General features: G+C 43.5%; 2 protein-coding genes across 2 annotated transcripts; one reads left to right on the top strand and one right to left on the bottom strand.

The window, feature by feature from the left end:
• Positions 1 to 1,927: 1,927 nt before the first annotated feature.
• N7525_006880 (uncharacterized protein) lies at positions 1,928 to 5,914 on the top strand (the record flags this gene model as incomplete). The annotated part of the gene is made up of 1 exon (XM_002567392.2): positions 1,928 to 5,914. One exon carries the CDS (start codon positions 1,928 to 1,930, stop codon positions 5,912 to 5,914), a length of 3,987 nt encoding a protein of 1,328 aa, XP_002567438.2.
• Positions 5,915 to 17,129: 11,215 nt separating this feature from the next.
• Positions 17,130 to 19,713, bottom strand: N7525_006879 (oxidase ustYa family protein; the record flags this gene model as incomplete). The annotated part of the gene is made up of 4 exons (XM_061213853.1): positions 17,130 to 17,833; positions 18,800 to 19,159; positions 19,211 to 19,372; positions 19,440 to 19,713. 4 exons carry the CDS (start codon positions 19,711 to 19,713, stop codon positions 17,130 to 17,132), a joined length of 1,500 nt encoding a protein of 499 aa, XP_061068284.1.
• Between the last annotated feature and the right edge of the window lie 962 nt (positions 19,714 to 20,675).

Genomic DNA, 20,675 nt, shown 5'->3' with positions numbered 1-20,675 from the left:
AGCTTTTATTCGCTAGTACGTGTTTTATGCAAGAAGAGGTGCTCGCACAGGCGTATTGCCCAGCATAAGAAGCGTTTTGGTATGTATCGTGGAATTATATGCTGGGCTTCAGGCAATTACACGAAATGCGATACCGAAAGAGGATCGATTAGAGATATTTAGGGCCAGTATAGCCTATTGCAAAAACGCTGACTTCTTACAGTGGATTAAAAATGATCTGAGATTCATTGATCTCAGAAGCAGTGGAAGAGGTGTACGTCGCGACCGCTCTGTTTCTAGTATCTCAGAAGAAGCCGAAGAGGCGCAAATCACGGCCGCTCTGCGTCTTGTATATCTAGACTACAGTAGCGACCGGTATCGCCTTCCATGTCGGGAACAGAGAGATCATCTTTCAAACCCTAATCACATAACACACTAACCTATATGTAGATAGCGCGTAAATAAGACGTTTTGTACCTAACCAGGTAATAAATACCAGGGCCTTAAAATACGAGTATAGAAGATACAAGAGCCTAGACCTAGACGACTGGCTGGAAGATTCGATGCAAATCCAGCAAACATCGAGGTCTTTGAGGAGGCGATCTGTCAACAATTCCCCTCTACATCCCGCAGCTACATCGCTGCAGATATGCCCGATACTATTTGTGACTTTCGGGTTCAATTTGATAGGCAAGGCTCGACAGTAAGCTTATTTAAAAAGATTTCGCCACTGCTTATCACCATGATATAGCTTAGATTTCATTAGACATCGGAGATTACTAGCTAACCTTTCCTCAGTTCTATCTACTTAGGTGTTCCCTCACTTGAAGATCTTCACGATGGCCAATAGCCTTTGTAGCGACGATACCTATCAACTCCGGACAGGCGATCCATAGGACGAAAATTCACAATATGCCCCCACCCCCGGTTACTTTAGCCGTACGCCTACCATATTTTCTCCTAGTCCTACCCCGGATTGTCCCACGGATCAGGTGCAGTTAGATCAGCTCGACTTTCTCCCATTAGTGGAATAGGATAAAGATGCCGAATATGACGAGCAGCCTCCAAGATATATATGCTACACTATTGCATGGAAGCTTATGTTTAACCGTAAGAAGGTAGGCAGTGTGACTGAAAAGGATTTGGTTATAGCTCCCTCAGATTATTAGGGGAATACCTTAAAACCAGCCGTTGAAGAAATGCTGCAGATGAAGAAGAAAGGTGGCCAGCGAGTTCGCTCTAAAGGCACGGCTATTACTATCAAGGCGGACTCTCGGTGTCAGAAGAACCTCGAACGATTTTTCCCTTCTACTATTAACTAGAAACCGGTAGAGAAGCAGCTACGTAAATAGAGCAATTTGGTTCGTATAGGCAAACTGCTCACAATCGAGGTTATCTTTAATTATAGGGGCGATAACGATAGTAGCTCCGTGCCTATATCAAGAACAGTTGAAAAAAGAGGCCGGGTGTCAGCAACTAGCAGGATGTTAGCAGAGCGTGAGAGGCTGATCCGTAATAAAGAAGAGGACACCGGACGACCCGCAACTTAGGACCTTGTTTATAGCCTTATAAGGTGTGATATCCGTTCATACCCGCTTAAGTCTGATTAGTGCTAGGAAGATCCCTAGGACAAGAAACACTATAAAATGCGGGCCCCATATCTAGAACGTCTGATTGACCATGTTGATGGTGGTGGCAGCCTAGACAGTCACGATAATATCCCTAGTGATATCCGTCGAGATCTAGTTCTAGAAAGTCAGATAGGAAGAAAATCGAAAAAGGCTGACATGTTGATAACCGGGCCACTATATCCTCCAACCATCATTAATGTTCTGCCAGCGCAAAACGGGGTCACCCCCGCGGTTACTTCGCCTATACGTAGGCTTCCATCTGATAACTATATCGCCATCCCTAGGTCTCGCGAAGCTACGGTGAGAGAATACTGCAAATGGTGGATCCCAACACTCGCTGTTTCTATCCTGTGGACGAGTTTGGGGGCATTGGTTCCCGCGTGCGTTATCCAATAAGAATGAAAACCCCTGGAAAACGAGAGGAGCCCAGGGGCTTCACTTCTCTACATGCTCTGAGTGGAATCAACAACCGTAACGGAACTCGCCAGATCCCGCTGGAATGTGTTTCAGTCGTCCTCCAAGCTGGCGCTAATGTTCATACGAAGTCCGACGATGATGGAAAGACAGCTCTGCATTTCGCCTGCGCAAACAATATAGATATTGTTCACCTTCTTTTGGAGGCAGGGGCAGACCCTTACGCCAAAACTGACATTGGAGCCACGATACTACACACCGATGGAAAGACTGACACCAAACTGCTTCCTATCCTACTTGATTCGGCAGCTGTTAATATCAATAAGTTGATTGCGGATAGCAACGGCGGACCCTTGTTCAGTCGTCTTCGTGGTTACCATCCCGAAAGCGGAATTGAGATTCTGAAGTACACCACGGACCCAAATCTGACCGAACCAGACGGTAATGGCTTTCTCCATGCGTTACTTGATCGGTATAGATTCTCTAAGCAAGATACTGTTCTTGAGGCCTTGCTGTCCGCTGGCGCCGATCCGAATCTTCAAAACAACAAGGGCGAAACGCCACTGCATACAATGGGTGATGATACCAAAGTTGAATTAATCTCCGAATTGGTCAAAGCAGGTGCAGATCTTGAGATCCGGGATTTTAAGGGTCAAACAACCCTCTTCAAGAGTCTTCCCGGGCATTCGAAAGGCATACCCAATTTTTCCAAATCCCTCATCAATTTAGGCGCCCGACTGGACACACGGGACAACAAGGGCCGTACTCTTTTCCACAAAGTGGTCTGTAAAGTTGAAGCTCTGGATGATTTGATAAAGATGATGGATTTTGACCCTTCAGTCGCCGACAATGAAGGCAATACGCTTTTCCTTGAGGCCGCTTTCGCAACTATTAGATCGGACAGCACGCCAATTTTCAAACATCTCAAAAGTCTGGGGGTTGATATTGACCATCCTAATTCCTACGGTTGGACAGTCTTGCATCAAATGTCCTTCCAAAATCAGACTCACTGGGACAGGAGTCCTTCTGCCGAGACTACGTTTGATTATGTCCTAGGAGAGTGCAAGAACAAAAGTCCTCAGGATACAGACGGGATTCAGCCTTTGCATATTGCTGCCGCTGTATCAGAAGATAATGTTTTTGGGCTTCTCTGCTCTGGGGCTGATATGTTCGCCGTTACGAAAGAAGGCATGACGGTTCTCCATGTCGCAGCTCGAGCCCGACAACCTGGCACAGTTGGTCTTGTTCTTTCCAGAATGATTGACCTTGATGATGAAACACGGAACACCTTCATCAATCAGAAAAATGTGGAAGGAGACACGGCACTTCACTTCGCCTGCTCTTCTGGTCGACCTGAGACCGTGGATCTTTTGTTAAATGCCGGCGCAGATCCAAATCTGCCGGGCAAGGATGGATATACTGCATTGAGAGCATGTGTCAATTTTGAAATGGAACAAGTACGATGGAAGAAAATGGGCAAAATCGAGGACGCCAAATCCCTCAAGACCGCCAGCATCTGGCTTGGTATCCGAAGTCTGCCACCGGCAAAGGATGAGTCCGAGGAGGGAGCCAAGGAGTCTCAATGGAGATCAAATAGTGAAAAGGATGCTTCAAGCTCGACGCGTCTAGATGAGATTCTCACCTCATTGGTACTGCACAGCAAAAACCCTTCTTCGGACAAGGAGTCGCTTTGGGAAGCATTCCAAGAAGCAGTATCTAATCAACGCGACTATACCGCGGAATGTTTGCTGCGGATCCAGAATCGTGTGTTTCCTAAACTGAACCTGATAGAGGGACCGGGAGGCAACGACTTTACCCTGTGCAAGACTCGTCTTCAAGGCGAAATATCATCCCTCAGAGAGCAAGAAAAGAGGCGAAAGGAATGGATGAACACAAAAGGTGGAAGCATAGATCTCCGCTTCGAACAAATGGTTAAGTATCTTCGTCTTGGGCAATACGGTCTATTCGAGGAAATGGCTTCACAAACAGATCTCCTTGTGTTAGATTACACCCATATCTCTGTCGTCCACTGTCTAGTGGATGATGGTCTTTCAGAACTCTTAAACCGTCTCTGTACTCCAGAGCAGGCTCTGAAGTTTGATGATCACGAATGGTGCGAACATACCGAGAATACCGGTTCTCGTTCCCGTTCCAGTGCAAGGACACTGCCGCTGCTGATGCACGCATGCCACCGCAGCTTTCCAAATATGAAAGTGGTCCGAACACTTGTGGAAAATATGGGTGTGAACATCGATTCAAAGCGCAGGGAAAAAATATATGTTGATGGCAATTATAAGACCGTGTTGGATCATGCCGTTCTACATGACCTCGCTGAGGGCAAAACTTGGTGGAACGTGCATCAGGCTTTGCCGTACCTCATCAGCAAGGGCGCGAATCTGGAGGTCCGCGATGACAAGGGGGAAACGCCTTTGCATATCGCCCTCGACTATGACAAGTACAAGGGCGTCTTTTACAGACATGCTGTGGACATTCTTCTGGATCATGGCGCAGATGTCAACGCAGTCAACGCCTACGGGGAGACCTGCCTGTCAAAGGCTGGCGCTGATATTGGCTTGATCAAGTTGCTTTTGTCTCGTGGCGCCACAATTTCCGCCACTGCTATATTCGCCGCCATCGGGTTTTGCAATGTTGAGTTGTTGGAGCTCTACCTCTCCCATGGTGATGTCGCTAACATACGGCGGCCCGCGCTAAAGCATCGAGTAAGGCCTCATGCAATTCAAAAAACCATAATCCCAACTGCTGAGGAGTATCCTTTGTTCTATGCGGCAACTTTCAAACCCGCTAAATACTCATCTCGCAAGGAGTTTGATATTGCTTCAGTTCGAAAGGGCACAATGACAGCGCTTCTTCGGAGTGGTGCAGACCCATACGCCACCTTCGTTGAGCTCCATCGAGTAAATGATGACTCTCTCGTTGATGGCCACGATTCGGACTCGGACGATGTGCATGCTGGTTCCAAAGATCGATGGGAACCCAGAACCCGCACTGTCATCCATGAGATCTTGACTAAAACGGAGGTTTTCGAGCCACTGCTTCAACTGTCGTCTCTACAACTGGAATGCCGAGATGACAAAGGCAGAACTTTGATCCTTTGTACTAGTAATCCCGAGGCAATTCGACGCCTTGTCGACCGTGGGGCTGACATTACCGCTCAAGACAAATCTGGCAAGACCATTGTTCACGCACTCATAGCCCGCAAAGCGCAAGAGGAAAATATCAGCATCATGCGGGCTCTCTTTGACAAGGATCCTAGCATTGTGCAGATAGGGGATGAAGCCGGTGATACTCCGCTCCACTATGCGCTTCGCGAAAGGGCGATACAGTTCGAACATGTCGATCTACTACTTAAATACGGAGCAGATCTGCACCAACCCGATTCAAAAGGCGATACAGCTCTCCATATCCTTTGCAGAAGAGCATCTAATCACAAGACACGTATCGAGCAGTTCTTGGCCCTCGGGCTGGACATCAACGCACGCAACAAGAAAGGCGAAACTCCCCTCATGCACTGTCTTGTGGAGGGCAGATTACGATCTAGTATGTGGTCGTACAGTGGCGAAAGTTCCAGCGACAATGACAGCCTAATCTTGCTCCAGGATCTTGGTGCCGATTTTCACGCGCGAAACGACGCGGGGATGTCGATGCTTCATGTAGTTGCTGGCAGGAAGGTGCGCGATACCGTTGGTGTTCGTGAGTGGGAGATTAAAGACAATAAGGAAAACCTAGTCAGTTGGTTCCGCTTCATCATGAGCTTGGGTGTGGATCCTATGCTTGAGGATGCTCAGCAGCGAACTTCTTTGGATCACGCAGCTGCTCATGGCAATGAGCATATTTTGAAGTTGTTCAAGCAGAAGGACGCCCAGGAGTGAAAGCGGTCGGATGAGCTCCCGAGGTCATTGTGGGTATTATTCAGGGAATCATTATTTTTGGCTACCAGCCTAATTTTGACCAAAGTGTAGCCTTCCGTGGCTTTTATTTCGGTTTCCCTGGTTTTCTATTCACGCAGGCAGCGGAGACTTGCACAAGGCACTAATCTGACGGCTTCACTGAGATGAACGATATAACATACCCGTATATCTGGATCAGATGAACGAACTTGCTGATGAACTAAGATCTAAATGGTTTTCCAACGTCACTTGGCATATTTTCCGGTAATCAGCTTTGTATGCCTCGTCGGTGGCACGTGATTCCAACCATTTGTAGTATTCTCTCACAGCAGCTTCGCGAGACCCGGGGATGACGACGTGGTCGTCAGATGGAAGCCTACCTGCAGACGAAGTAACCGCGGAATTGGTCCCGTTTTATGCTGGTAGGACATTAATGATGGTTGGAGGAAATGGTGGGGCGTCGTCATCGTGTCAGTCTTTTTTGATTTTCTTCCTATCTGACTTTCCAGAGCTAGATCTCGACGAATATCACTAGGGACATCATTATAACTGTCTAGGTTGCCACCACCGTCAATATAGTCAATCAGGCGTTCTAGATGTGGGCCCCGCATTTTCTAGTGTTTCTTATGCTTAGGGTCTCCTAGCACCAATCAGACTTGAGCGGGTATGAACGGACATCACACCTCATAAGGCTATAAATAAGGTCCTAAGTTGCGGGTCGTCTAGTGTTCTCTTCTTCATTATAGATCAGCCTCTCGCGCTCTGCTAACATTCTGCTAGTTACTGACACACGGCCTCTCTTTTCAACTGTTCTTGATATAGGCACGTAATTACCGTCGTCATCGCCCCTATAATTAAAGAGAACCTCGATTGTGAGCATTTTGCCCATACGCACCAAATTGCCCCATTTACGTAGCTGTTTCTTCACAGGTTTCCAGTCAATAGTAGAAGGGAAAAATCGGTCCAGGTTCTTCTGACACCGGGAGTCCGCCTTGACAGTACATAAATGGCTATTTCTTTGTTGGTTGTGATAAATTTCTTCCCTACTTTGTAACGGTCGGAGTCAGAAATCAATGCTTGCCTTGGATTATTTGGGCAAAATGTCGATGTATAATGCCTAACCAGTTCCTTTCTTCCTTTGGACTAGCGTTATCTACTTAGCAATGATCGTCTTTCAGTTCCTATCGTGATGAATGGGGTAGTCGGGGAGAGGCAACAGAATGGAAGAATAAGTATAGATCTCGATTGGCACAATCAGATATTACTTCATTTTAGTTTCAATATCTCTGCATATAGTATATGGTGATTGCATATAAATACAATCTGACCCCGAATAGATTGAACAAACGGATTATTGAGAGAATAGTGTGTAAGCCGATGCGTAGAATCATTGGAAAGTGAGAAATGGAGAGGTACTAGCGACTGAAAAATCGTGCATCTACGTGACCTTCCACAATAGGTCAAATATCATAATCTTTTCAATGCCTGGTATTGACGTGCTCTATCTATCGAAGCGAACAGGTTATTGAAGGCATCGCTTGTGGTGGTTCCGGTACAGTAGCATCACGCTTGTTGCCCTTCAGCTAAAGCGTTATGAATTTCTCATTAGATTTTGTGTTTCGAGCACCACAAAGCAATATTAACAACACTTGAAACGGCATGTCATGACATTTTATTGACACATCAGTTCTGTTCTTTGAGGAGACTTTCATGATTCATTACAGTATTGCCTTGTCCGCTTCATTTGCTATGGGCAAGCCCTAACTTGCAATTAACGTATAATTTGAAGTCAACACTAGAACACAGCGCACATGACTATCATGTGAAACCTTTATACCGCTTGGATACCTTGCCAGCGCCACCATTTGTCAATATGCGGCTGCCCACTAACAATTGCCAACAATTGACTCAGCGAAATGGGATACGGCACTTGAGGAAAATAATCCATTCTGTGCGGCTCTTTGGGCATTGGTACCCCCTCACAGATATCACATCCATTACGGGGCTTGTCTCCATGTCCAAGCTGATATTCGATTTAACCAGCGCTGGAATCGCTTAACCATTTCTCGTGGTCTTTTTTAAACCTTTCATAACAACTGATATTGAAGACTCGGCCCTTATATTGGAACTAGTCCTGGATTGCTTTGGTAGACCATTCGGTTGAGACTTTGCTACCTAGCGGGCCAGCTATCCACCCATCGATTTTTAAATGCCCGGCTCTGAGGAAGTTGGTAAATCTGGAATGATACGCTCAAGGCATGTGATATGGTAGTACTCGACGCGTTCTGCGATATATAATAAAGTTCAGTACTACAGATCCTTCTTTTCCCGGGCCCGTAGATTCATACCTACACTATATGTATTTGGCCTTCCTTTTAAAGTAAACCGATAGTAGGAGCGAATGATTGGCTCGTGAGTGCGTCTTTCGAGGATATAGCTCCAATCCCGGTAGTGACTAGCTTTGATCTTCGGGACTTCTTGAAGGTATAGCACTCTTTCACCAGACTGTTTATCCTTAGAAATGAATAAAGCCTCTTCCCTATCCAAGTCATTCCTTTTTCTCTTTTTCTTTCCCTCATTCGGGGCGTCCACGTCAAGAGACAAACCTCTATAGCATCTGGTAACGCTTCTCAGCTCCATGTGATGGGGCAATTTTTTTCACAACCTAAAGACAGAAACCAAAGAACTGCAAGATGATGGACGGAAATGAGCAACTTTATAGCAATAATTTCTATCCGGGAGATTTAGGAAGAGGGACCTTCACCACGATCTAAGGTAGGGTGTGTGATAGCTTTTATACTTTTGTTAACGTGGGGCCGACCATTAGCTGTTGGAGCAGAAGACACAAACCGTCCTTACTGTTGAAGTAATTGGTGGTTGGTACAATTCCTAATCCATATTCAAGGATAGAATAGCTTGTGTTACTCTATAGTAGTTCTTAAGATTCTTACGGCTTAATTGCTAGAAGAGTAATTCATAATATATACTCGAATCCTACCCGAAAATACGGGTGATTGTTTATAGTATGTGTGTGTGTGTGTGTGTTTTAACTCATTTACGCTAACCCCTCGTCGAAACGATATACTACATACAACTACTATATATATCTTCCTATATACATTTATCGTGTACCACTTCCTAAGCGAACTTAGAGCCTCGCCGAGGCCTGCTGTGGCCTATGCCGTCGTTGTGATTATACAGCTCTTATAGCGCGTAACTTTATAATTTTGGAATCGTTGCGATACTCCGGTAAAATCTAGGACAGCCTCCACTATCTTGGTCCGTGAAGCACTATCAATTTTACCTCTAGGTAAATAAACTTGTACTAGGGTTGGTTAGCTCGGTGCGACTGTTATACGATTAGTCGAAGTAATACCAATCAATGTGGGTGGAAACTAGGAGTGGCCAACGAGTGATTAAATAGGGCTAGGCACAAAAATCGGACAGAACAGAGGGGCTAGTGTGAAGTGATTAACGAAAAAGGATTGACAATAACCTTTACTGAAGGAAAAGTACGAAGTAGACGCATTAGTTAGAGACTACGTGGAATGTGAGCAATAAAAGGTGAAATGGCTCGGCGAAAGGCGTGTGTGTTATACAATACTAGAGCTTATATAGACGTTGTCTATAGTACAGTGGAACCCCCAGATTCTATAAGTATAGGAGCGTTTCTAAGATCCCACGGGCTCAAATTGTGCGTTTAACATTTCAAATACCACCGGAGTCATAGAGAAACAAACGAAATTTTATAATGATGTCGTTATTATTGGTGCGGGCTTGTCCGGTATTAATATAGTATATCAGCTTCAACGACAACTCCAGGTCACCAGCTTTGTGATATATAACCGCGCTACTAAGCTAGGAGGAGCGTGGGCAGCTAACAAATGTAACGTCATTCTTTCTTTACCTAGGTTCAACCTATAGCTTTTGTGATTTTTATATTTGACGGATCTTTCAAGGCCGCTAATTTTCAATACCAGATCTAGGATACGGAGTCGACATACCTAGAGTTTTATATTCACTCTCTTAGTTTCTAAATCCCGAATTCTCCAAACTTTTCCCAATATAAAGAGAGATTCTGGCCTACATCTAGCGTGTGGCTATCGTATATAGCGTTCCTAAACAAACAAAATTTTCGAACCGAGTGGAAAGGGGCTAAATAGATAGAATCTTCCTCTATATAGTATGTGTATCTTTATGATCTTAATACCGAATAGGAGTTTTGTCATAAAGCCAAGTTGCTAATATTAGGGGTTGGGGGATATATAAATCCCAATCTCCCCGTCCTACCTAGACTTAAAAGTTTTGAAGGCCCTATGGTCCATATAGCAAAGTGGGATAAGGAATATAACCTTCGAGGGTTAAATATAGCCGTGATTGGCAACGGATGTTTGTTAACGCCTTATTATAGATCCTATTGATCTAGGTATTGATATAAAAATAGGTTCCGGATCATAGGTTGTACCTACTATGATTGAAGAAGTCAATAGCTTGACTCAACTTATTAGGGTATATATTCTGCCTACCTAATAATTCCTGACTTGTCATTCTTTCTCTAATAGATTCCATAGCATTATGTGCCTATGACTATTGGTAATTACTAGTTTAGTAAAAAGCTACGGAGCCTCTTCTATTATCTACCATTTGTCTTAATGCTATTAAGGTGGCTCACTTTTTGGATTCTTAATATAGCACGTGGTCAATTCTATAATAACCACGAAGGCAAACGAATAAGATAGCAGAGATTTTCCTACAACCGGAAGTATATCACCGAGAATGCCCTAGGTGAATCTTAATATTACGAATTATTAGTTTAAATACTTATAGATCTATTTAGAGCGATACTTGCCTCTTCTTACCCCTAACTACGACTTAGGGTGTAGGGTAAGTAGACTTCTCTATATTATGGAGCAGCTGCTAATATATTCTATAGCGAAGAATTCTAGACAACTAATATATCCGATCTCTCCATAACCCGAAAATGCGCGTCGCTAAGGAATCCATCAAACTTATTAAACCAAAGAGCATTGTCATATTATATAGGGAGCACAATGCCGACTTTATAGTGAGTACGTAGACATTTATGATTGTTAGAACGTGTATTAATTAGACGGCGGGGAGCTAGATTCTAGCGATAGGCTTTCGATTCACCCAGTGGCAAGCAGAAACTGTGATTAGGCGCTAAGACAAATCTTTATAGCAACACTAGGATTATATGGGAGGTATTAGCGCCTACAAAATAGTGGCCGTGAATAGATTCCCGAATATATTCTATTTGCTAGGCCCTAATTCGGGTAGTGGCCACACTTCTATACTTTTCTCGATAGAGTGGTTGGTATCTCCCTATATTGCCTATCGTGAAGCGCCAGTCGGACTGATAAGCAAGATCTAGTTCGGTAAATTTAGTTATTAAGATAGTTCGGCCTATACTTAATCGGACGGCGGCTACTATCGAAGTTTACAAAGAAGCAGAGGCTAAATAGTGTGATTCCATACAAACTGCTCTAGGTAAAACTGTTCTTACCCGCAGCTGTAACAATGTATGTCTATTCCGATTTGAAAAAAGACCGAGGCAAGCACTAAGACGATATAGCAACATACGGACCTCAAAGGCGGCTGGAATTTCTTTTCCTATCCGTTTAGCTCACTTCGGTTTTAGGTAGAGACACGCTTCCCGGAAATGAAGTATTAGATCTACGGATAGTCCTCAGAATTAGGGCTAGGGAATATTTTGAATCCTTGGAGCCTTAGCTACGTAGAACATTTCTATGATTCTAGAGGCATATAAGACAAACATCGAAAGAATTAGTATTTATATCCTACTATATCGATGTTCTATATTATTGTATAAATATCAGTCTATTGTCTACCTAAACGAGGAATAGTTGACTAATATAGAAATAACGGAGATAAGAGCCAATTAAAGCATTCAAAGGTTAGTTATTTGTTACTGATAGTGAACCCTAGTATCTCAGGCAACAATATATTATTGCATAATTGAGTAAAGATAGTACGTATCCGGTGAAAGGCTCTATTCCCTTATACTCCGTCTTACTTAGGTGGTAAGCTCGGTATACATACGTATCGGAACATAAAAATCTTTTCAAGCAGAAAGGTGAAGGTTTTAGTTATTTCGGCATATATATTGACAGCAATAATGTAGGGAATAATAACTTTTTACGAAACAGGTCTTATTAAGGCTCGATAAGACTTAGCCAAAATATGCTTCGAATGAGTATACGAGACAAGTAGCGTTGATTAAATAGAAAGTTAAATTCGGAGCTGGATTATACACTTTGCAACAAGGATATATATAATATGAAAAATCTAGTGGTAATTGAGCGTTGAAATATATGTGATTAATTGACATGGATTGGCCACATATAGGATAGAACCATATGAACTTCCCCACTAACACAGGTAATGGCTTCAGATATATAAAACTCCGTTGTCACGCAGTGTTACTTACCAGACCTCACTAACGTGTGTGTAAAGGGAAAAAGAAAAATGGCACCCTAGCAATCTTTGTCTACCCTTTTACTCTCTCTTACGTTACGTCTATTCTTGGAGAGGAAGATGATACTAGCTCTGGCTGAAAGTCTACTGCTTTTTTTCCTCGTACAATTTTTCGAATTTTCTTAGGTCACATTCATTTTTATCTTGATTTATTTTGTCGCATCGGCTTTCTATTAAACGGAATTCGAATATTTTAAGTCGGTCTAAGAGACAAATTCTTATAGCGCCCTACGAGGTTAGACAACTAAGTATAGGAATATAAGCTACCCTACATATACCAGCTGTTTCGAAGAACAAGATCCGCACTACTATAAGTCCCGGAAAGCTCAGAACTTAGAAACCAATGACAACCACTAAGCCGCTAGAGCACTCTATGGCCGGGTCACGATGTTCCTATGCGATCTTCGCCACCTACGTCGGTCCGGCTTCAAGGACGACTACCACCATTCATATCTCTATACCGGGTATCTAGTCGGCCTTAGTGCTAGTTATAGCCCTTTGATTACTATCGAGCCACAGACCCGAGCTAGCTCTATACTACCTATCAAAAGAGCATAGTTCAGTATTAGACCCGAGGATCATACTTTCAACGGTAGAGCAAATTAGTCGATGACTTAAAAGCTTAAAGAATTTTTGCTATCTAAGGTAGGTCGGAGTTGGAGAATAATAAGACCACTAGGCTAAGCGTTAATAGGGAGAAGATCCTACCGAGTGGCCTTACGTATACCTTTTAGCACCTCCTTATATTACACGGCAGTTGAATAACCCACTTTCGTTCTAGTATCTCTACAATTCCGATAAGGAACTTAGTGCAATAATTGTTTAACTCCAAACTTCGTACGGCGAGCGACGTCTATAGCTCATAAGAAATTGCCGAAAGAACGCGTCCAGAAGCAGCCCGTACTACTTCTAGGGGAAATTCGACAAAGACCTACAAGTGTCACCTTTCACACCCCTTAGCTCTAGCTATATCATTGACTTAACTAATCCGTGTGCGGTGCCACTTGACAAACTAAAAATTATGGTTACCTTAAAACACGGAAGAACAACAATTATACATACCGTAGTTAATTCTATAGGTCCGCCACTTAATACTTCTACTATAAGCCTAGGTGCCTCTATATTCTTCCTTATAAAGTGGTGGTGGGTTCCCATATATGCCGTCGTTGTTTTTCGGATACTTTCTAAGGCGGTAAAGATCTATTTAACGCACGGGGACGATAAACTCAATATCTAGACAAGACCAGAACCTGTTCAAACTGTTATTTCTAAGTCTGCGCGGTTATCTGAAAGGTAAGTGTTCTCCATAGGTCATTCTTGTTATAAAGTGTACCAACGACTAATTTGCCTATAGAAAGCTAGAGTAATATTTCTATTTGATTTTACGCTCTCTAGTTAAGAGCTAGTCTCGTATAAGGAATTTGAGATATATCACATCTAGAGAGCATTGTGACAGAGTTCGGATCATACAAGCACCTATAGAATATCCTAGAGCGCAAGTTTCAGTTCGGTCCTTTACTACTAAAGCAAAGGCAAACGGAACGTATAAAGATATTGTCTTTCAAGTCAATACTCCAACTTTTTACTCTAGACTTTTTCATTATAGGTCTCCATTTGCGGCTATTGAGAGTGAACTACTTGATGATGATAAGCGGACCCGGACGGTATAGTCGTCGCATCTATATGAGTTTGCTGCCTTGTTTCCGTATAACAAGGGAAATATTTGGCGAGAGCCTCTAGATTGGCGGTGGCGAATCATTTCCATGCTCCGAAGCGCTCCCATATAGACCAATTTTCCGCGCTAGACGGTTTATAAGCCATACAACGGGGTTTCTTTGACCGATAACGTTGTGGCATAACACTATTCAGATAATGACTTCCGTGCATATAGACGTGCTCTAATCCGAAACTTTTTAGGGTATTGGATAGGGGGGTTACCCCCAGGTTTCATTAAAGAAGGAGACTTTAAACTGATTAGACTAAGCCGGGATGCTGTGCTTAGGGCGCTTAAAGCTTTTCTCAAAGTAGCGATTGTGACTTAGGCTATCAGTTCAGTCGGAAATAGTGCGGTGGAAGCCACAAATACCGCTTACCTATTTATCACAATACTTAACGTAATAGGATTAAACTTTTGGGCATATTTGAAATCCTCACTATGATGCTTTTAGTGACATAAAAATTCAAATTTCAGATAAATCACCAACTATACCCCTTAGTCGTTCGTAAATAAAGCCGATAGGGGCTTTTCCAGCGATGATAAAAAATGCCCTTAATGTATATGATAGGGCTATATGCCTCGCTATTTCTCGCTTAGTAAATAAACGTATGTGGTCTAAGCTTAGTTGGTCCACCCCTTGATAGATATGTTTATAGCTCGGCATGGCCAATAGTGAGGCGAGGCTGCCGATAGCTAAGCATAGGGAAGCTTTTATTTTATATGACTCGACGATTTGAAGCGGTGAGCTCTGAGTATATAGAATTGTAAAAGGCTAAAACCTGATTATTTAGTAATAGGTACGGTGAGCCGGCTCTCTGTTGTAATGTAACTGTAAGGTATAGAGAGGAATGTGTTGATAGAGTGCCTTCAAAGTCCTTTATGCTTACTTATTTCGAATGGATCCTTCTAGCTATTCTAGCGTCTAGCCTTATATCTTCCGTATAGGTATTCTAAGCTTCTGTTATTTAGTACCTTAGTAGCTATAAAATAAATCATTCACGGCTATTCATACCTAAAGTAGTGTATTATATGATTAGGGTTTGAAATAGTATCTCTATATTCCCGATATAGGAGGCCATACTAGCCGCTATTATATGAAGTCATCGACACGATTTTTCAGATAGCGACAGAGGTTCAAGCGGAGGGAATCGCGCTCCGCCTATAATAGATACCGACTGCGAGTATGCGGGGAACAACCCAGTAGATCGACTAGATAAGGACGCCGCGTGCCCAAGCGAAACATACCCCTTCCGCACGAGGACGAAAGCATTAGTCAGAAGCAAGATTAGCACTTAGTGCGAGCAATAGGGGAAGTCTACCACCAAATGTACGTATCTACGGAGTATCGATAACACACTACTAGCCGTCTACACCAGAAGATTATATAGTAGTCTACCTAGGAGTCGTGTGTACCTATTAACTTAGATACGTATAGGCTATAACTGGTTGTCCACGTACACTAAGGTCCATCGATTCCGCGACGACGATCACTACGCGTCCGGCGTATAAAAAAAGAAATTTACCTCGAAAGTTACTCCGGGACTTCCCTAATCAGAGTTAGATAAAATGATTTTCTTCCCCGACTAGAAGCTTAGGCCGAAATAGGGGTGAAAAATGGTCCGACTTACCTAAACATCCAGTAAATAGTGTATTTCCACAAATAAAACTAGCGGTAAATAGTGCGATAAGCTTATTATGGCATAGACCCGGGGTTCTCAGCTTGAAGGATCGAAAATAGTTAGGGCCCACCACGCTTCCGGAAGAGAGATAATTCTCGGTCGTGGGTCACTAAGCCAATTCGCTAGTCTAATTCAAGTCTTATTATAGTAGAAACTTAGTCGTATACGACTTCTTTCCTTACGGTCAATACTAGAAACTTAGAGTATGCTATCGAGTGTTGCTTGCTCTTCTGATATAATAGCTTAGGTCTGTCAAGATAGGAATTCAGTCGCGGAAAAAGTTTAAATAATATAAATATTCTAGTATAAACTAGAAATACAAATCTATAGTTCGTATAAAGGATTCCGAAGAACATGACTTAACCTTGAATCCTAACGCTTATAGAATCTCGCTACTATACAAATTCTAGCTAATCCGTCCTAAATTGTGAGGTGACCCTAACAAGGAGAAAGACTGGCAAATAAAGGAAAGCTACTATAGCTCTACTTATATTTCCCACTAAGACATAAGCAACATCCACTATCTGTCTACAATTGGGATGCTTTTAAGAATTTAAGAAAGGCAAAGGAGGGGCGTTTGTGAGCGTAGTTCGCATCTAGTAAGGTATCGAGCTTGTATAAGTTGATAGGCTTGATATGTTGGAAAAAAGAGGTGGAACTTTGCTTACTGTCTTTCTCTTCGATTTTATTCTAAGCAAAAGCTCTTATGATTCGGAAGATGTAACGCACGTATAGTGGAAAGGCGGCTCAAGTGCATTAGAATTCGAGGTCCCGCCTAGAGATGCTGGCTTTATAGCGGACGCGCAATTATATAAGGCGTATTGGAGCTCTTGCGTAAGATTTTCAGCTAAGGGAGATGATCGGAATACCATATTGCAGAGATACGAAGGGAAGGTTTGGAGAATAAACAAGAATTAATCACTCACAGAAGGGGGACTGGGCTGGCTTTTTGTATTAGCAGGGAACCTAGCACACTATAAACTTGAGATGTGTTCAACATGTGAAAGCTGGAGAAAGCTCCTTCCAGTTCCCAGGAGGGGATCCAGCGAACAGATTAAGAGCAATCCGTCATGCCATCCTTTTGAGAAAGCGCTCTTTGATAATATTCCTCGGAGATCCTTCCACTACTGTACCAATTGCTTCGGATTCAGGTTGTACTATAAGAAGTGTAAGATGTCACATGGACATTTCTATGGTCGAGCTAGACAAGATGCTGCGGCGCTTTTTTGAGGTCCGCAACTTTGTAATGCAACACCGAAGTCCTGGGAAATGCAACATGACCAAGTCATGTGCATTCCATTATATACGCTATGGGGCCTAGGACAGACTGAATAAGTAGCTTTGACAATGGTAGGGGCAGGGACTGCTGGGGACAATATTTCGATTTGTACAGTACTGTATCTGCATGACCATCCGCTGACAATGCTGCCAGCTTCTCGCTCAGATCTGCAAACCAGTTCAAGACATCTTCCTGGTTTGCGTTTTTGGGCCATCCCTTCCACCCCTCAGTAAAAAGAGCATTTCTGCCTTTTGTGCATTTTTCGAATACGGCATCGGATGCTGATTGAAGACCACTGACGCCTCCAAAAAAGGTCGATCGGAAATCCGGAAGCCCTACGTACAGAGGCCCGAGTTCTGATTTGAGGACCCTGTCAACATCTTGGCGGTATTCCGAGGAGTTCGCGAAACTACTCGTCTTGTGAAGCCATGGAGTCTGTTGGAGGGAGGAGATAATGGCTCGAGGAGGCGGGGTGGGTTCGGTGACTGCGCTGTAGACACAATCCCAGATTTCGCGGTCCGGTTTGTGTGCGAGGATTGCAGTCAAGAGAGGCCATACGCGGGAGGAATCGAACGCTTCGGAGGCAGCCGCAGATATTAGTTTTCGGAGATCATTCTGGAGGGTTCCGTGACTTGTTTTCGATGGTAAGAGCCGAGTGGTAGAAAGGTTCCGCAAAGCAAACAATAGGTCGAGTGTGGAATTTTGAATATCTGTATGACTGTTAGATGATAGACAGCTACAATATTACCAACATCCTTCCCTTCTTGCGTCAAATGATTGAGCGCGTCCGACGTGCAGGATAGACTCCTCCCTTCACAAATCGACTTGAACGATGCCCGGAAGGCATCGAGGCCATTTCCAATGGGGCTTTCTTCTATAATTTTTGCTTGGGAATTATCAGTCATGGCAGAATTTCCGCGTTCATGGTGATTCCAACGTTAGATGAGGGAGGAGGGTTTGCAGTTACGAATGTCGCGCGATCAGCAACAAAGCGCTTCGGGAATACGTTTGGCCGAAGGCCCTGCGTCTACTCGCAAAGGCTCGGATGCTCGCTGCTAATTGAACGTGCCCCTTGAAATCTGGAACAGTGCACTACATATGGACAAGTCGACATTTGGATACGTTCAGCTCTACATTGGCTTTTCTGATTCTCGGAACATATTAGACGTAGGTGTGATCCGTAAACGCTAATTCATTTGACGTCATCCAGCAGATTAAGTGTGATTGTCACGGAACAAAACTTTTTCAAGCAGCAACTCCGCATTTATCACAATAAGTCTTAGCTTTTTAGTAAATATCGCTACACGTTGCACCCAATAAGGCTTTCTTGATGCCGTGCTTCATCGGAGTACCACGATCTATCGAAGAACAATGACCTTGCTTCTTTCGTATACTGCTTAACTCACAACAATCACAAAACAGACAGACATCCCCATGGAGGTTGCTTTAGTGTGGTTGATGACCGATGAATGCGATCCCGCTGTCCCCTATCGAATCACGCCTTAATTCAACGAACAATTTGACTCGAGTCTTAAAATTAAATTCACCACCAATCAGTTCGTTCAGCACTAGCGTTTATCATAAATTCGGATGGTGAGGCTCAATGCGACCCGTCCGTTGCCCACGGGCAGTAACCTAATCTCTTATGGCTTCCGCACTCCGACAGGTATGCTCACGCTCGGTTTGTCCAAGATAAAATGTAACCGAATACGGTAAAGACGTGTTCGTAGCAACAGGCTTCATAGTGACCGGTGTGAGGTCGCCGTGGCAAAGTAACGCCTGTCGAAGATGATCAACACAATGGTCAATGTGTATACGGCGATATTCTGGTGGAAGATCCATGGAGTCTGCGTAATAATCCATGTCTAAATGTTTTCGTATAGCGTTCAAACAATGGAGACTATGAAGCACGTCGGGACCACCGTAGAATCCTTCTTTGGTTATACGCTCATTGCTATACATCTCCGTAAGCGCTGGGAGCTTGGAGTCTTGGTTCAGCAGTAATACTTCAGAAGCTTCTAAGCGAAAGTATCGACCTATAGAGCCATTAGAACGACAGTGGGATAAATAATATCGTGAATCCATACCACCAATAAGCTCATTCCAGTTCTTATCGATCTCAGGAGTCGGAAGGCCGGCATACTGCAGTTCATAAGGGTTGATTGAAGAGTAGAGATTGCCATTGGAGTCGTCTCGAATCGCATTCGTGAATCGTCTTTTCTCAAACCTTAATAGTGGTTCTGCCATATCTAAAAAGAAAAATTTAGCCGTTAAGAGGTTTCTATTTGCTGTATGATACGCCCCATCCGCACACACCTGAATCTGGCATCGCCCATATTGAAATGCTGTCTTTGAAATCACATCCACACCGAGAGAAATTGTCAATGAGCATAGTCAGTAATACAAATGCGACGAAAGACCAAGCGTTCGGAGACAACGCTCGAATGAGCAGCGTCGACCTGGATGGTTTCTGTGCGGTGATATCTTCATCTGACTCGACATCTGGTTCACGTTCTAAACCGACATAGGCAAGATTCCTCTGGTTGTAGAACGGTACCCAGACGCGCTGGAATAGGTTCCAACGATGCATGATAAAGTTCTCGAAAGAGAAAGGAGTCCCGAAGGATGAGCTTGACTTAATATAACGCGCTACTCACGAGCCTCGCAGGTCAATCTATGGCGGAATCTCTATAATCCCGGGGCTTCGTCTAGAACGATATGAAGTATTTTCCGTCCAAACCCACTGTGTGACCATCAATCAAGCAAGAGAGAATTGCTGTTCGTGGCAATCTGCGGAGACACCGGTGTAAGGCTAATCAATATTCATAAGCTGTGCTGGATTCTAGATATGAGAGCAACTCAACTCAATTTGATTGGAATTGTGATGATTCTCGGGGATTGGCTAAGGGAATTACCAATGAAAAGGTATCATGCTGAATTCTATTACATATGACGATTGAACATGAACATTACGCATTTTAACAAATTTATGCTTTTTATGCCATTGCTTTTGGGACAGACCGTGCATTAAGTTGCAGATGTATTCTACTCAAGGTCTTCAACATATGTACCGGATCATTCATAGTCTGACTATTCGGAAGAGTCAACAGGCTGAATAATTTTTCCTTGGGTACTGAGGCAATATAATGACATGATGTTATTTATAACCAGATTTAGGCCTTATCCAAGCCAAAGGGTATAATGCAACTGTATGATGAGTTATTATGCGGGATGGTGCGTGAACGCTACGAAGTTTGAACTCCATTTTGAATACTCAACGATGGCATTAGATAGATTCGCAGATATCTCGTGCTGGAATTGACCTCGCATCTGATTGATTCCATTGGTGAACTGTCTCCTGGTTATTAACCTCGATACTAGGAGATCAAATGAAGGACCGGAGATTAATCACACCAGGCTTCTGGGGAAACAAGGCTGGTATTTGCGCCCCACTGTAAGCTACCATACGAGCGAAGACGTATAAGATGACACCAACAGCCTAATGCTTCATCCTGTTTGATGTTCATTTGACAACAATTCTTCCCAGTATCC

The sequence above is a fragment of the Penicillium rubens genome (assembly GCF_028828025.1).
Source record: "Penicillium rubens strain IBT 27055 chromosome Unknown utg000003l_segment0_segment0, whole genome shotgun sequence".
In the NCBI taxonomy this organism is placed as follows: Eukaryota; Fungi; Ascomycota; class Eurotiomycetes; order Eurotiales; family Aspergillaceae; genus Penicillium; species Penicillium rubens.
The sequence above is the reverse complement of the archived record's forward strand: the minus strand, read 5'-3'. Positions and strand labels throughout refer to the sequence as shown.